Here is an 18,673-nt window from a genome sequence, read left to right as displayed (position 1 = left end):
GTATTTTGAAACTAATACAACAGAAACATCAGCAAGCACGAGATGGGAGGCCTTTAAAGCTTTTATTAGAGGCCAAATAATCAGCATCACAAGCTCCAAAGCAAAACTGACTTTTCAAAAGGCAAAAAATTTAGAGATAAAGATAAAGGAAATAGAAAATGAGTATTATAGAGCAAGGTCAGCAGAATCTCATCAAAATCTATTGCTGCTTAGAGCTCAATACAACGAATTATCTGCATCAAAAGCGTTGGCCAGTCTGTTGAGACTTAAGCAGTCCTTTAATGATCAGGGTGAAAAACCTGGGAAAGTACTTGCTTGGCGTCTCAAGCAGCTACAGTGTGAAAGGGCTATCACCTCACTGCAGAGTGATCAAGGAGAGACCATTTTTGATCCAACAGAAATAAATGAATCTTTCAGGAATTTTTATGAAGGTCTTTACAGTTCAGAATTAATTAATGACAATTCGGAACTAAAAGTATTTTTAAAATAAATATACCCAATGTACCAGAAAACCTTAGGATAAATTTGGAGAAAGATATTACGGTAGAGGAATTGTCTGCTGCAATTGATAGTATTAAAGCAGGAAAAACTCCCGGACCTGATGGCCTACCAATTGAAATCTCTAAAAAATTTAAAAGTAAATTGCTGACTCCAGTTTTAAATTGTTTACAGAGTCCTTCCAAAAAGACACCTTGCCATTGTCTCTAAGAGGAGCATTGATTTCTCTGCTCCCGAAGGCAGGTAAACCAAATAATAAATGTGAAATTTGGAGACCCATTAGTCTGCTAAACGCAGATTTGAAAATACTTTGTAAGATTTTGGCAAAAAGAATCGAAGAAATAATACCTAAAATAATTGGGGGGGGATCAGAACGGGTTCATTTGTGGCAGACAAGGCTTCCATAATGTCAGAAGGATTTTGAATATTCTTCGTCACCAAAAATGGGGTGCCAGACACTGCTTTACTGTCACTCGACACGGAAAAAGCGCCTGACAGAGTGGAATGGTCCTATCTGTTTGAGATTCTGGCACGCTTTGGTTTGGGATAGAATTTTTGTAATTGGATAAGATTACTTTATAAGGAACCGTAGGCACAAATTTTGACTAACAGCAATATCTCAAAAACTATAAAAATAAATCGAGGGTGTAGACAAGGGGACCCTCTGTCTCCATTACTGTTCATTTTGGCAATCGAACCTTTGGCAATTGCAGTGAGGTCACATGATAACATTTCTGGGATAACCATAGGACAGACTGAGCACCGTATAGCCTTATATGGAGATGACATAATTGTTTTTCTCAAATACCAATAAATCCATCCCGGCCCTGTTAGATTTGATTGGGGTATTCAGTAAGATTTCAGGTTATAAGATTAATAAGTCTAAAACATCTATTATGCTATTAAATAAAATAGACAGGGAAAATCCATCCAACGTAGTTGCACAATTTAGGGTAGTCAATTGCTTCACTTACTTAGGCATTCAAATTGTTCCATTGCTTAACAATATCATAGAAACTATGTTATGCAAGATGTCTCAAATTCTTTAGATAGATGGGCTGCTTTACCAATGTCATAAATGGGGAGAATAAACACTTTCAAAATGAATGTACTTCCTAAACTGTTGTATTTGTTTCAAAATTTACCTCTGCCACCACCAAACAACTTATTTTCTCAACTGAAGACACTTTTCATCAAGTTTCTTTGGAACAAAAGACGCCCCAGGCTGCACCTATCATTGTTGTACTTGCCGTATGATAGAGGGGGGCTTAAACTCAATTCAATTCAATTCAATTGAAACCCACCCAAATGCCCAAACCCACTATGGTACTACTGGGCAGCGCAACTGAGAACACTGATGTTCTACTATGTGGAGGAGAATATGCCACTTTGGAGAGATATAGAGGGTTATACACTGAAACTGCCTTTGCCTGCTTATCTGTACTCAATTTTAAGAAATAAAAAAAGAATACCAAGAATCCTATGACTAAAAACATGATTAGTGTGTGGCAACAAGTTAAGAAATATCTCAAAGTAGTTGACTCGCTCTCACTATTTAGTCCAATATGGGGAAATTATCTCTTCCTTGATGATAAATATCTGATATCTTTTGATGAAATTGTTGCCAAACACAACATAGCTCGTAGCCACTTCTTTAGATATTTACAATTGAGAGATTTTATTAGAACACAACAAAAACAGTCCTTGTCCATTCCAAGCCTATCAACACTTGAAGAAATGATGGTGAAAGACTGCCAGGGGAGAGGCTTGATTTCCAAAATATATGAGGAACTGGTTGGTGAATCTTCAGAAACATCAGTAAAAAAGCTTGAGTCCTGGAGAGAGGACCTAAGGGAGAATATCTCCATCGAGGAGTGGGAGAGGGCGTGTATCAAAGCACAAGTACAAACAGTGAACACACGTTTAAGATTTCTGCAGTACAACTGGTTGATGCGTTCTTATATAACTCCAGTTAAACTTAATAAATTCAATGGTGACATATGTCATGTTTGTATAAAATGTGATAAAGAAAAGGGCACGATTTTCCATTGTTTGTGGCAGTGTTCTCAAATAAAGAAATTCTGGGAAGAAGTGAAACAGTGTATTGAGGAAATGTTAGAGATAAATTTACAGTTGGAACCAAAAGTTTTTCTATTGGGCATTTATCCAGCTAAGTGTAACATAAGAAAGAAGCATAGAATATTTCTAGATATAGGCCTGTTGTTGGCAAAAAGAGTCATTGCAATTGCTTGGAAAGAGGTAGATAGACCAAGGATAGGTAAATGGCTTTCAGAACTAACAACGACTCTGCCCTTAGAAAAGATTACGTATGCAATCAGGGGTAAGCAACCAATTTTTGATAACATCTGGGGCCCCTTTAAAAACTTTCTTGCAAACAAAGACTTGTCTCATTTAGTGGAACCAGCTGGGGAGGACCCATAACTGGCCCTCTGCAGTTCCTTTGGGAAACGATCACGGTCTGGTGTTGAATGACCACTATCCAATTTATGCATCATAAATGCTTACTTGTGAATATGAGCAATGTGTGGTTGGTTTTCTACTTATTCTCTCCCTTCTTATTTAGTTTCATTTTCTTATGTATTATTTGTATTTCTTTCATTTTTTTTTTATTGTGTAGTCTAGTTGTTATTTTTATTTTTATTTTTTTCTCTTATTCTGTTGTTGTGTTTTGTTGTCATGTCTTGGTCGTGTTTGATATATGTATGTGTTATTATGTCTGGAAATAAATAAAGATATTTTTGGAGAAAAAAAATAAATAAATATCGACAGATAATAACGAACTTTCAGCTTACCTCAATATGCTTTTTCAAATTAGACGGCAAGTTTTTGAAAGCCATTAGCTCATGGTACTTGGAAGCGCAGAGCTTGCAGCACATTCTAAATGAGTTGTTTTTGGATCCAACAGTTTCGAAAAATTCTTCCAGGTATGGCCAGGGATGTACAAGAGTTGGCTGGTCTTCCTGGCTAGCAACCTCCTCGCTGGTGCTTGGTTCGGACATTTTCAAAATGGAGCATGTCCGGCAGGGCTGGTGGACGAAGAAGTAGTGACGGCAGCGCGACACTGCAGTTTCAAACCTTGAACTACAACTCCATAGAACCGCTGCCTACAAGCTTGCTTGCGTGTGACGTGATTTGTAACATGCAGGGGTGATAGATCGCGTACAGACTAATAGTGTGTCGGAATGGTGTATGTTGATACTTCTCATCCAATCAATCAAATTCACTTTATGTTTATAAACGATGAAAACAACCAAAATGAAATACGAGTAACGAGGCTGTTTGTAAAATGTAAGGAGTAGAAAGGACAGATAATCACGTGAAAATGTAAGGAGTAGAAGTAAAAAGTTGGCAGAAAAATAATTACTCAAGAAAAGTATAGATACCCAAAAATTTTACTTAAGTAAGGTGACAAAGTTTTTGTACTTCGTTACTTGACACCTCTGATCTGTAGTAATAATAACAATAATATCTGTGATATTAGCAATGGCAATCAAGCAGGACCATGGCAGGAGGCTCCACCAGGATCCATGAGAACCTGCGAGACAAGAAGGCACAAGAACTCCGGGGAAGAAGTGAAGTTAGTGACATGCATTAATGCACGTCTGTCTCTCTGTCTGTCTATCTCGTAGGCTTTGTGCAGAGTAGTCGGCTAGTCTAGAACAGTAATTCGACCAGGAGGGATGTCTCGCCACAAGAAGTGATGTAAAGGAAAGAGCTAGTAACATGCATTGGGACATGAATGAGTGCAGAAAGAGAGAGAGAGGAAGAGAGGAGCCCAGTGCATCATGGGAAATCCCCTGATAGTCTAGGCCTATAGTAGCATAACTAAGGGATGGTTCAGGACTCACCTGATCCAGCCCTAACTATAAGCTTTATCAAAGAGGAATGTCTTAAGCCTACTCTTGAATGTGGAGAGGGTGTCTGCCTCCCAAACCACAACTAGAAGCTGGTTCCACAGGAGAGGAGCTTGGTAACTGAAGGCTCTGGCTCCTGTTCTACTTTTAGAGATTATAGGAACCACAAGTAGCCCAGCATTCAGAGAACATAGTGTTCTAGTAGAGTAATAGGGTACTATGAGCTCTTTAAGATATGAAGGGGCCTGACCATGAAGAGCTTTGTAGGTGAGGAGGAGGATTTTAAATTCTGTTCTAAATTTTACAGGGTGCCAGTGCAGAGAAGCTAGTACAGGAGGGATGTGATGTCAGCCATTACCATTACTCACAACGACTGTGACGTGCTACGGTAAGCGTACTGACTCATTTCCGGTTTACTTCCTGCTCTGTGTACACTGTTTGGTGCTGTAGCTCTGTCAGTGAACGCTAAATCTAAATTTGTTTTATTCGTTACAGCGGTTATTTACACGCTTAACATTTAAACGTAGACTAATTCTACCTAAACACTCAGAGTTTCTCCTTCTTTTAGGGACTTTTCACTACTTTCAAAGTTTTTTCATACACGCTAGCTTCATTAGCATTAGCAGTTAGCTATGGCTTCTCCCTCTCTCTCTCCTCTGTCCTGCTCAGTGTGTCAGATGTTCAGTTATTCCTCTGCCTCCTTTAATGATAATGGTACCTGTATTAAATGTAGTTTATTTACTGCGCTGGAGGCGAGGCTTAGTGAGTTAGAGGAACGGTGCTGCACCACAGAGTTATCTTTAGCCGCTATAGTTAGCCAGCCCCCAGTAGCCGGTGCGGTCCGACCGAAGGTTGCTTCTGTTAGCTCTATAGATCCCCCGGTAGTTCCCGAGCAGCCGGGAAGACAGGGAGGCTGGGTGACTGAGCGAAAGAAGACTAAAACGGCGAAGCCCACAGGTCACCACCAACCCCTTCACGTTTCTAATACATTTTCCCCACTCAGCGATACACCCGCTGAGGAACCAACTCTGATAATTGGCAGCTCCATAGTCAGAAACGTGAAGTTAGCGAAGCCAGCGGCCATAGTTAAATGTATCCCTGGGGCCAGAGCAGGCGACATTGAATCAAATTTAAAACTGCTGGCTAAAGGTAAACGTAAATACAGTAAGATTGTTATCCACGTCGGCGGTAATGACACCCGTTTACGCCAATCGGAGGTCACTAAGATTAATGTGTAATTATGCTAAGACAATGTCGGACTCCGTAGTTTTCTCTGGACCCCTCCCCAATGTGACCAGTGATGACATGTATAGCCGCATGTCGTCATTCCACCGCTGGCTGTCGAGGTGGTGTCCAGCAAACGATGTGGGCTTCACTGATAACTGGAAGCCTTTTTGGGGAAAACCTGGTCTGATTAGGAGAGACGGCATCCATCCCACTTTGGATGGAGCAGCTCTCTTATCTAGAAATATGGCGAAGTTTATTTCTAAAACCTGACAGTCCAGATTTAGGACCAGGAAGCAGAGCTGCTGTCTTACACACTTCTCTGCTCTTTCTTTAGAACAGTCACCCACCCAAAACCCCATAGAGACTGTGTCTGTCCCCCGACCACCTAAATTATTTAAAGAAATAAAAACAGGAGTTCAACATAAAAATCTAATAAAAATTAAAACTAACTCCTCAGTAGCACAAAATAAGAGAATGAAATGTGGGCTGTTAAATATCAGGTCTCTGTCCTCTAAAGCTGTTTTAGTTAATATATTTATATCAGACTATGATATTGATTTACTTTGTCTTACTGAGACCTGGTTGTCCCACGAGGAGTATGTTAGCCTAAATGAATCCACCCTCCCCCAGTCATATTAATACTCACATTCCTCGAGGCACAGGCCGAGGAGGTGGAGTGGCAGCCATATATGATTTGAGCGTTTTAATGGACCCTAAACCTAAACTAAATTATAATTCATTTGAAAGCCTTGTTCTTAGTCTTTCTCACCCAAACTGGAAAACACTGCAGCCAGTTCTATTTGTTATAGTGTACCGCGCTCCTGGACCGTACTCTGATTTTATATCTGAATTCTCAGAGTTTCTATCAAGTTTAGTCCTTAAATCAGATAAAGTAATTATTCTAGGTGATTTTAATATTCATGTGGATGTTGACAATGACAGCCTTAGTAATGCATTCATATCATTAATAGACTCAATTGGCTTCTGTCAGAGTGTAAATAAACCAACCCATTGTTTTAATCACACTCTTGACCTTGTTTTATCATATGGCATTGATATTGAACATTTAATAGTCTTCCCACATAATCCTTTCCTATCTGACCATTATTTAATAACTTTTGAATTCATACTATTAGATTATAAGCCATTAGGCAAAACTTCCTACAGCAGATGTCTATCTGACAGTGCTGTAGCTAAATTTAAGGAGGAGATTCCTTCAGTGTTTAATTCAATGCCATGTCTGAATTTAACAGAGTCCTATAACGACTTTAGTCCCTCTGAAATTGATAATCTTGTCGATAGTGCTACAGGCTCACTACGGTCAACATTAATTCAATTCAATTCAATTCAATTTTATTTGTATAGCGCCAATTCATAACAGAAGTTATCTCAGGACACTTTTCAAATAGAGCAGGTCTAGACCGAACTCTTTAACATTAATTACAGAGACCCAACAGTACCACCATGAGCAAGCACTTGGCGACAAGGGCAAGGAAAAACTGCCTGTTAAAAGGCAGAAACCTAGGACAGATCCTCCGGCTCTAGGTGGGTGGTCGTCTGTCTCGACCAGTTGGGGTGAGAGAGAGAGAGAGAGAGAGAGAGAGAGAGAGAGCGACAGACAGACAGACAGGTGCACAGCAACAACAGTATTGGCAATGGCAGTCAAGCAGGACCATGGCAGGAGGCTCCACCAGGATCCATGAGAACCTGCGAGACGAGAAAGCACAAGAACTCCGGGGAAGAAGTGGAGTTAGTAACATGCATTAAAGGGACATGAATGAGTGCAGAAAGAGAGAGGAAGAGAGTAGCTCAGTGCACCATGGGAAATCCCCCGATAGTCTAGGCCTATAGCAGCATAATTAAGGGATGGTTTAGGACTCACCTGATCCAGCCCTAACTATAAGCTTTATCAAAGAGGAATGTCTTAAGCCTACTCTTGAATGTAGTGAGGGTGTCTGCCTCCCGAACCACAACTGGAAGCTGGTTCCACAGGAGTGGAGCTTGGTAACTGAAGGCTCTGGCTCCTGTTCTACTTTTAGAGACTATAGGAACCACAAGTAGCCCAGCATTCAGAGAACGTAGTGTTCTAGTGGGGTAATAGGGTACTATGAGCTCTTTAAGATATGAAGGGGCCTGACCATGAAGAGCTTTATAGGTGAGGAGGAGGATTTTAAATTAAATTCTACATTTTATAGGGAGCCAATGCAGAGTAGCTAGTACAGGAGAGATGTGATCTCTTTTTCTAGTTCCTGTCAGTACTCGTGCTGCAGCGTTCTGAATTAATTGGAGCGTTTTAATGGACTTATTACTTTTACTATGAACTAAGTCAAGTTTTACTCTTAGAAATCACTGTTGTTCTAGGAAAATCTGAACAGGAAATAACAAGTGGGATAATACAACTCCAAATACTGTAAAGTTAACAAAGTGACCGTTGCCACAAAGATACATTCTGCTCTCTATAAAAGAGAGCAGGAAAAAAAAGAGGAAAAATGAATACCCAAAGAGCTTATTCATGAGGTAAGTAGAAGGTGGAGATTAACACGGCAGTATAACAGTTAAGCCCTGAACGTACTGTAATAAACACTATTAAACAGCGGTATATATTTCACAGTGTAGTTTTTGTCGGCTTGGCTCAATCTTGAGTCTTTTGTTTCCTCGTCAGCTATTACCTTCTGCTTTGTAAGCTGCGGCACTCCAGATCCTTAATAACTCAGTCTGGTCCCTCTTCAGACCTGATCCGTTTGATGAAGTCCTCTGCCTCGACGTGGTTGTTGAAGATGTGGGACCTTTCCTTGTAGGTCACTATCAGTCGGGCAGGGGGGATGATGCCATATCGGAGTCCCATTGAACGGAGCTGCCGTCTCACCGTGTCAAACTCTTTTTGCTTCTTGTGAACATCTGCCGCCACGTCTTGGTAAAACCTCACTGTTTGGTTCTTGTATCTCACTTTTCTTTTTGCCTTGGCTGCTCTCGACACTAATTCTTTATCTCTGAAGTTTAAAAACTTCATTATCAGTGTTCGGGGGGAAGGATTGTTGTGTGCTCTTGGCCCGATTCTGTGCGCCCTCTCCACCGCTAGTTTTGTGCGCCCCGGCGGCAGCTCCAGTGCGTCCAGGAGCCAGCTCTCCAAAAAGGCACATGCGTCCTCACCCTCCGCTCCCTCCGGTAAACTGACAAGCCTCAAATTGGAGCGCCTCGATCTCATCTCCAGGTCCAATAGCTTTACTTCTAAGTCCTTTTTTTTTTCTTGGACTCGTACCTATGTTTGGAGTGAGTTGACATTGTCTTCAGCTGTTGAAGTCCTTGTTTCTGCCTCTGTGACACGCTCTGCGCAGTCAGTGATGTCTTTCCTGACACTTTCAATAGCTGACAATACGCCGTCAAACCTGGTGGAAAACTCTGTCTTCATGTCGCTAATAGCAGTCAGAATGGCAGCCGACATAGGACCGGGCTCTCCAGCCGCCGTATCCTTGCTTTTATCCAGTGATTTATCCTCCGGAGTTGAACTAGCGTCGGTGTCCATGACTTCCATGTTAGCAGAAGATTTCTTGCTAGCACTCGGCCTCGTGAAGTCCGACAATTTGGCTTGCAAAGTTTTATTTCGCCCTTGACTGACTTTTTTTTTGTGACACCGGCATTACCTTAGACTTGTCTAGCGAGCAGGTTAACACACGTCCACTCAGTTTGCCGCCATACCGGAACCTCCATCAGTCGATTATTGATAAAATATTGTAGTAACTTAGTTACGTCTTAATGGTAAATTTCATTGCCAAGACATGGTTTGCTTGCTAGCAGCAATAGGCTATGATTCAACGTTGCAAGTTTGTTTGGTGGGCTCTATGTGAGATTTGAAATTCGTCTTTAACCAAATGTTGTCTGAGCTTATGTTATTGCTATACGCAATAGTTAATTGTGCAAAGCTCAAGTCTACAGTCTACAGCTGGTTGATAAAGCGTGTTCTTACCACAGATTGGCATTATCCTGTTTGTGTATGAGAGTGCATGCGCCTATGTGGGGCATGCACTATGGCTCCTTGTTAGGCGGTAACCACCACCTATCAGCCAAATTGAATGAATTTTATTGGATTATTTCATAAATAATGTTACTGTTCAGTCATGCCAGTTGCTTGTGGTCCTAAAACAGCTTTAAGTGGCAATATTCTGGTCTGCTCAACATAATAGCGTAGACCAGTGAAACTGCTCCCCAACTTGTAGTCTGACCTTCATTCATGAACTTCAAGCATGACATTTCATACAGTGGAAGTCCTTGATAGTCTGAGTTTGTGGTTTGAGAGAAATAATATGAATCTCAATCAGTGCCTGTGCATTTGTTTTCTCCACAGAAGAAACACCCCACTTGTCTAGAGAGGTACTCACAACTTACTTCAGCAGTCCTCAAAAGGAAGTCATCCACTGAATGTTCACCTTCCAAACAAACCAAGCTGTGGGAGACTCAAAAAGTGTCCCAGGCCAGTGTGGATAAAGCAGTCCTCAATTTCGTCGTCCAAGGCTTGCACCCAGCACACATTGTTCAGCAATAGGGCTTCATTGATCTTGTGAAACATCTTCAGCCAAATACAAATGTAATGACACGCAATACTGTTGTAAACAAAGTCACAAAGGCTTCAGTCGAAATGAAAAGAAAACTGAAAGCAGCCCTTAGTAATGTTCAGTTCATAGCAACAACAACAGACTGCTGGACGGCACACCGTCGCAGTTTCATTGGTGTCACTGCGCACTGGTTTAATCCCCAGTCAATGCTGAGATCCTGTGCCGCCTTGGCATGCAAGCAACTTAGAGGGTCACACACTTTTTCTGCCCTGGCTGGTGCCCTAAATGACATTCACACAGAATTAAATATCAGAGAGAAGATCGTTCGCACTACAACTGACAACAGATCAAACTTCCTGAAAGCCTTCAGAGTTTATGTCTTTCAGTTAATGAAGCGATTAAATTTAGATTAAGTCACATTTTTATACTTTGAATATGGTACAATACATGTATACACCATGCCAATATGCAGTCCCCATATTTACGAATGTGATTTGTAGCAACACAACTACATTTCTAAAAGTCTCAGATGACAATATTTTTCCCTTTTTAATTATCAGTTCCTCCGGTTGAAGGTGCTACATAAAGTAGGGTAAATGTTCCATGTTGTGTTTTTCTTTTCTTCTTTGTACAGGTTTACTCCAGTTGAACTTGCATTTCTTGCAGAATATGTGAAGACCATGAGCCCAGTTGCAAAGGCACTTGATATTCTTCAGGGAGAAACCAGTGTGCAGATGGGATGGTTGGTCCCCACAATAACTTTACTGAGGACCAAGCTCCAGCACTTTCAAGTCGCCTCCAAGTTCTGTGAGCCTTTGATTGCTGCACTTCTTTCGGGTCATGAAAAACGGTTCGGAGAGATGCTTGCAGATCCAGAGATGATAGCCGCAGCCATTCTAGTTCCCAAATTTAAGACCTGCTGAACAAGTGACGACAATATCCTCAAACTTGGTAAGTGTCTCACTTCTCAACTTGCCCTTAATATATGTAATTTCCATGGAAGCAGTGAAATTAGTTTGAAATGACATTTAATGGCACACACACACACACACACACACACACACACACACACACACACACACAAAGTACTATCCAATACACAATACACAGTTACAATACTGTCATATGGTCTAATTTGTCCTGATTTTTGTTTTTTATTTCACAGGCCTTGACTATATCAGAAGCCACCTGGACTGTCAGGCTGAGAATCACGTTAGTGAGGGCTCCCAATTATCTGAGGAAGAGGACTTCTTTTCCTCCTTGAAGAGGACCGGCCCTCTTGAAACGACCCAGCAGTTGGACACATACCTGGGGTGCCCCAGAGATACAGTGGAGGTACTCAAGTCTTTCCCTGATGTGTGCCAGCTATCACTTAAGCTTAATACGGCACTCCCTGCCTCAGCAGCGTGTGAAAGTGTTGTTTAGTGTTGCAGGGCTGATCTTCAGGCCAAGAAGAGCATGCATTGGCTCAAATAACTTTGAGAACCAGCTGCTTTTGCAGCTGAACAAAGCCTACTGGTAACTCTTTGTTGCAGGTACTGAGCTGATGTACATCCTCACTCACTCACTCACTCACTCACACAAACACACATGGAGAGGATCTCATGACACACCCAACTTTGTAAGTGAACTCAGAGATTGAGAGATCATCTTCCATGCTTTGCTACAATATTTTTTTCTGGCTGTTCAGTGTGGAGTTCGTAGTTAGTTGTAAAACAGGTAAATGAATATTTCAGGCACCTACAACTCATCACAGATGTAAGAGCCACTAAAGTTACATGTTTTTTTGGTAAAACATTAAATATGTTATTATAACATATTATTTATGTCCTGATATGTTGAAAGAGGGACGAAAACTTGAATGGTGGACGAAAAAAAGTCTATTGGTAACTCTTTGTTGCAGGTACTGAGCTTAACTGATGTACATCCTAACACGCACACACACACACACACTCACTCTCACAAAGTGGGATGGAGGGAATGATGTTGGATTTTTTTGATTAATCACCTGCAGCTAAGCTTGGATGTTCATTTACATTCAAATAAAGGGTATTGAAAACATGCCTCTGAAGTTTGACTTTTTGCACTATTACAATACTTATAGGCATACAACTAGTCATCATATCTTCCAGTCCATGAAACACATGTTAATGCTCAGGAGCACTAGCACACATATATGGTTCTTTAATGTATTTGCATTATACTAAAATGCATTCATTTTCATTGGGCATGTATGAGGCTGAAACAGGTAGCCAAGTGCATCCCAAATGTTTCAATATTAACATTTTAATATAACATTATAGTCATTAAGGCCTTTAGAAAGATGATGTTTTCTGGGGGGGGGTCGTGTAGTGCCTATAGGCCTCTGTGGCGTGGGGCCTATAACATTTGATGGCTTTTTTCCCCCCCTTTACATTACTTTTACTTTTTTACTTTAAGTAGTTTTGAAGCCAGTACTTTTACACTTCTACTTGAGTAAAAGCTTGAGTTGATACTTCAACTTCTACAAAGGTCTTTTTAAACCCTAGTATCTGTACTTCTGCTTGGGTGATGAATGTGAATACTTTTGACACCTCTGCTACAGTTACTATTATTACTATTATCATTGCCAGTCACTTCTATTAGTGTAGTTGAATAAACCTACTTGGCAATAAACATAATTCTGATTCTGATCTCTCTCTCTCTCTCCCACCCACCGAGGGGCCTGTCCTAGGTTCCTGTCTCTTAAAAGGCAGTGTTTCCTTGCCCTTGTCTCCAAGGTCTTGCTCATGGTGGGAACTGTTGGGTCTCTGTAAATAATGTTATATGGAGTCTGTCTAGACCTGCTCTATTTGAAGAGTGTCCTGAGATAACTTCTGTTATAAACCCTAACCCTACAAATAAAAGTCCATTGAATTGAACTGAAAAGGTGAGTGGCGACAGAAACTCAGTGTTTGATTCAGAGTGTACTTTATTTTGAAAGTTTAACATACAGGAAGTTGAAAAGAGCGTGATCAGCAGTCTCACGTCTCAATAAAAAAATTAATAACTGATCAATATCTTACTATAAAATAAAAAAGTTTCACATTTCACACAATCAATCAATAACATGACCACTGATCAACAAGCGGGGGCAGGGTTAATATGGGCTGGTTAATCAGGGGGTTGGGGTAATATCTGCAGGTATGAGGGGGCAGGGCTTTATGCAGTATAAACTGTTTAAACTTTACAGCAGTTTCACTTCTGACCACACCCACAGTGATGTACAGTGTACTGAAGTACTCTGTGACATCACTGGGGTGAGATGTACTGTGGACAGAAACCAGATATTCCTTTATTGATCTCATCGGCCAACAGGAAGCATCGTCCTCTCCACCACTTCACATTTTCTTTTCAATAAAGTATTTTTACAAACATTCATATCTAAAAGTGTTTATATTCAGATTTTTCATATTTGATCATAGTTTTAATACAGCAGGTGAAAAAACTGATATCAGGTAAGTTTGTCAGTGAATATTGATCAATTACAGAAACTCGGTTTTCACATCAGAGCAAATGTTTGAAGACAAATTCATACTTTTGGCCTCAAAGATCTGAATTATATGAGAATATCAGGGTTTTGTTTAGTTTTTTATTATGTTTAATTATTTTTGTTGAGTATGTAAAACACAAATAAAGATCTGAGCTGATGATGAATAATGACTGATGTGATCATCTGAGCTACAGTAAATGCAGATGGTATGGATCAGTGTCTACAACAAGTCAACAGCAGTCTCTCGTCTGATTGGCTGAGAAATGTCAAACTGTCCAATGAAAAGCAGTTACCAGACTTCCTCAGAGCTCTTTCCTTTACATCACTTCTTGTGGCGAGACATCCCCCCTGGTCGATTACTGTGCTAGACTAGCCGACTACTCTGCACAAAGCCTACGAGATAGACAGGCAGACAGACAGAGAGACAGAGAGACAGACAGGTAGATATGTTAGAGCTGGTAGAGTGAGACAGTAGGTCTGCTGCCCGCTGCAGCACAAACAACTTAACTAAAACTACACTCAGTAAGCTCAAACTGAATAACAAAAAGTTATATTTAATACTACAACCACTACTCTTACTAATAATACTACTAATAACAATAATAACAATACTTCTGTGAATGATTTATCAAACATTTGTTACAGTTATGAACTTTATTAGTATGTATTAAAACATTTTATCAGACAGAAATCTGATCTTGTTCTGTTTTAAATAAAAGGAAACTGAATGTGTTTGGGTTTTGAACGAGACGTCACCTTTGAAATGTTCACTAATGAAAACGATTGTTAATGATGTTTGAAATATTCAATTATCAGGTGATGATATGAAAATAAAAATACAAAAAACATCAAAGCATTAAGAAGAGTTGACTAAATGTAACTTCATGTTGGTGACAGATTAACAGGTTCATCTGGAAGTTAGTTACAACTTGATTTATAATCACAATAATTGATATTTTAAACATATCTGGTGTCCACATAATGATGGCCAAGTAGTGTCATTTGGCCCCTGAGTGAAAACACTGAGTTTAAATGTTGGTGTGATGGTAGAAAGAGACGATCTGCTGCTGATTGAACAAACATTTCAGCTGCTTTCATTTCCATCATTAACACAGTTTCATGTGTATATTGTGTGTATTGTGTATAGTGTGTGTAATGTGTATATTGCGTGTAATGTGTATATTGTGTGAAATGTGTATGTTGTGTATATTGTGTGTAATGTGTATAATGTGAATATTGTGTATATTGTGTGAAATGTGAATATTGTGTATATTGTGTGAAATGTTTATATTGTGTATATTGTATATAATGTGTATATTGTGTATAATGTGAATATTGAGTATATTGTGTATAATGTGAATATTGTGTATATTGTGTGTAATGTGTTTTGACACTGATGGTAACAACACAACAATGACCCTTTAAATAAAATCCATCTGAATCCACAAACAAACTGCACACTGATGACGGAGCTGATGAAGATCAGTTTTATATTTGACATAAATGAAAACAGATTCATTAGGAAATAACATCTTTCACATCTATAATATCTAATATAATATCTACATTGAACACGTAGCGTTTGCGGACCGACTTCTGCAAACAACCCCAGGTGAGAGAGTGCTGAGTAATTAATGAGTAATTACTTTGCCATTGCTACTAAGCAAGGTGTGCATAGCCCTTTTACACAAAAAATTGTTATAAAGTGTCTTTTTTTAATTAAACTAAGATTATACAGAAAATAATTCGTGCTTATTGTTTATAATTATTATTATTTATTGTTTCCCATAGGATCGATATATGGTGAAAATTAATCGTGATACTCTTTTTAAACAATAGAGGGAGCTATCTCCTTTTGACATTGTTGGACTGCTGTATTATCAGTTTCAATTTTACAAAGACAAGGAGATATTACACATTAGCCAACCTCCTCCTCCCTGTGTCAGAAGGTCACAGTTGGGGTGACCAGTTAATCTTAGTTTCTAATAATGCAGTGCAGTCAGGACATAGACCAGGTTCCTTAGAGGAGACAGAGTATATATTGTCTCTTTATTAACAGGAGACAGAGTAAATAATGTCTCTTTATTAACATGAGACAGAGTAAATAATGTCTCTTTGTTAACAGGAGACAGCATATGTAATGTATCTTTATTAACAGGAGACAGAATATATAATGTCTCTTTATTAACAGGAGACAGAATATACAATGTCTCTTTATTAACAGGAGAAGAATATACAATGTCTCTTTATTAAAAGGAGAAGAATATACAATGTCTCTTTATTAACAGGAGAAGAATATATAATGTCTCTTTATTAACAGGAGACAGAATATATAATGTCTCTTTATTAACAGGAGACAGAATATACAATGTCTCTTTATTAACAGGAGACAGAATATATAATGTCTCTTTATTAACAGGAGACAGAATATACAATGTCTCTTTATTAACAGGAGAAGAATATATAATGTCTCTTTATTAAAAGGAGAAGAATATACAATGTCTCTTTATTAACAGGAGAAGAATATATAATGTCTCTTTATTAACAGGAGACAGAATATATAATGTCTCTTTATTAACAGGAGACAGAATATACAATGTCTCTTTATTAACAGGAGACAGAATATATAATGTCTCTTTATTAACAGGAGACAGAATATACAATGTCTCTTTATTAACAGGAGAAGAATATATAATGTCTCTTTATTAACAGGAGACAGAATATATAATGTCTCTTTATTAACAGGAGAAGAATATATAATGTCTCTTTATTAACAGGAGACAGAATATATAATGTCTCTTTATTAACAGGAAACAGAATATACAATGTCTCTTTATTAACAGGAGAAGAATATATAATGTCTCTTTATTAACAGGAGAAGAATATACAATGTCTCTTTATTAACAGGAGAAGAATATATAATGTCTCTTTATTAACAGGAGACAGAATATATAATGTCTCTTTATTAACAGGAGACAGGATATATATTGTCTCTTTATTAACAGGAGACGAATATAACGATACATTCTGTGGCACATTCGCTCTGTGAGCTGTCCGCATACGCTACATGTTCAGTGTAGCCAAAGAGCATCTCTAACTATCTGTCTGTCACATCTCTCATATAGATCATATGATTATATTACCTGTAAGTTATATGTAGGTCATATGTAGGTCATATATAAGTCATATGTAGGCATATGTAGGACATATATAAGTCATATATAAGACATATATAAGTCATATATAGGTCATATATAAGTCATATGTAGGTCATATACAAATCATATGTAGGTCATATATAGGACATATATAAGTCATATATAGGTCATATATAAGTCATATGTAGGTCATATACAAATCATATGTAGGTCGTATATAGGACATATATAAGGCATATGTAGGTCATATATAGGACATATATTAGTCATATGTAGGTCATATATAGGACATGTACAAGTCATGTAGGTCATATGTAAGTCATATAAAGGTCATATCTAAGTCATATGTAGGTCTTATATGAGTCATATATGTCATATGTAATGGTAAATGGACCTGTACTTGTATAGCGCCTTTTCACCACATTCACCCTTTCAACTAACATTCATACACATTCACACACCGATGCACGGCATCTGGAGCAATTTGGGGTTCAGCATCTTGCTCAAGGATACTTAGACATGTGGCACCAGGAGCCGGGGATCGAACCCACAACGTTCCGCTTAAGGAACGACCCACTCTGCCTCTGAGCCACAGCCGCATAATGGGACATAAATAGGACATATATAAGTCATATGTTGGTCGTATGTAGATCATATATAAGTCATATGTAGTCATATGTAGGTCATAAGTCATATGTAGTCATATGTAGGTCATTTATAGGTCATATGTAGGTCATATATAAGTCATATATAGGTCATATGTAGGTCATGGCACCTTTGGCACTGCTGTCCAGGAAGACTTTGATGTAGGAGGTGGGGACATATCCCTCCTCCTCCAAGTTCCTCCGTACTCTGGTCCAGCCGTCACCTTTGTCTTCTTCCACCACAGAAAGTAGCTCTCCCTCCACCATTGACAGAGTGCCTTCATTTTGACCTGCAGTTAAGACCCCAGACAACCAGAGTAGAACCATAAAATCATTTACAATGTGGTCTGATTAATCAGAAATATTTCATTAGATACTGTCCCTGCACTGTCATTGGATACTGTCTATTGGATACTGTCCCTGCACTGTCATTAGATACTGTTCCTGCACTGTCATTGGATACTGTCCCTGCACTGTCATTGGATACTGTTCCTGCACTGTCTGTCCCTACACTGTCATTGGATACTGTCCCTGCATTCATTGGATACTGTTTCGCACTGTCATTAGATACTGTCACTGCACTGTCAGTGGACACTGTCCCTGCACAGTCACTGGATACTGTCCCTGCACAGTCACTGGATACTGCCCCTGCACTGTCACTGGATACTGTCCCTGCACACAGGTACAGATTCTGTGCCAACTTGAGCATTTTAGTGTCGAATCAAACAAAGAAATTTGTCTAAAGTCTTCTCCGGTAACACGTATGGTTACCTGGGAAACAACAACAGGTGAAATGACTGTGTTCTTGTACACCAAGTGATGTACAGGCAGTGCAATAAAACATACTTGGTACCTTGGAATGGGTAAAGGGACTTGCAGGTGCCGATACTCGGTAATGGTTCTTCATCATCAAAGTCGTCGTCAAACTCTGAACTACGAGACTTAAAGTGAAGCTCTGCACTGTGGTCTTCAGTATAGCTGCCATCAGGACTAAGGAAAGAGACAGTCAGAGAAGTAGAAGAGAGAGAGAGAGAGAGAGAGAGAGAGAGAGAGAGAGTTTAATAATGTTTAGAGTCTGAAAATGTCAAAAGTAGAACGAGACTCAAAGGCAAACAGGGACAATGGTTGTAGTTTTACATGCCAGTGGTGTCGCTGTAAGATAATTTCCATTTTGCATCATCCAATTCCAGTAACTCGAGAGCAAAGTCCA

The 18,673-nt window shown here is 39.3% G+C and overlaps 3 protein-coding genes across 4 annotated transcripts in view; 2 read left to right on the top strand and 1 right to left on the bottom strand.

Annotated features, from left to right (window-relative positions):
- The window catches only part of LOC127356796 (uncharacterized), a 281,317-nt gene that overhangs the window by 227,669 nt on the left and 34,975 nt on the right, over positions 1-18,673 (top strand). The gene's annotated exons all lie outside the window — the stretch shown is intronic.
- The window catches only part of LOC127355790 (uncharacterized), a 70,535-nt gene continuing 57,481 nt past the window's right edge, over positions 5,620-18,673 (top strand). Inside the window, exon 1 of the mRNA XM_051387003.1 lies at positions 5,620-6,100. The gene's annotated coding sequence lies outside the window, so the exon portion shown is untranslated. The remainder of the gene's footprint in view (positions 6,101-18,673) is intronic.
- The window catches only part of LOC127355749 (formin-binding protein 1-like), a 30,170-nt gene continuing 24,579 nt past the window's right edge, over positions 13,083-18,673 (bottom strand). For both annotated transcript variants that reach the window (XM_051386883.1, XM_051386884.1), the window contains exons 16-18: positions 18,317-18,453; positions 17,595-17,753; positions 13,083-14,054 (exon numbers count right to left, since the gene is read on the bottom strand). In XM_051386883.1, the coding sequence (XP_051242843.1) occupies positions 14,026-14,054; positions 17,595-17,753; positions 18,317-18,453 (325 nt within the window). In that variant the 3' untranslated portion in view covers positions 13,083-14,025. The remainder of the gene's footprint in view (positions 14,055-17,594; positions 17,754-18,316; positions 18,454-18,673) is intronic.

The sequence above is a fragment of the Dicentrarchus labrax genome, unplaced genomic scaffold (genome assembly GCF_905237075.1).
Source record: "Dicentrarchus labrax unplaced genomic scaffold, dlabrax2021, whole genome shotgun sequence".
Taxonomy (NCBI): Eukaryota; Metazoa; Chordata; class Actinopteri; family Moronidae; genus Dicentrarchus; species Dicentrarchus labrax.
The sequence above is the reverse complement of the archived record's forward strand: the minus strand, read 5'-3'. Positions and strand labels throughout refer to the sequence as shown.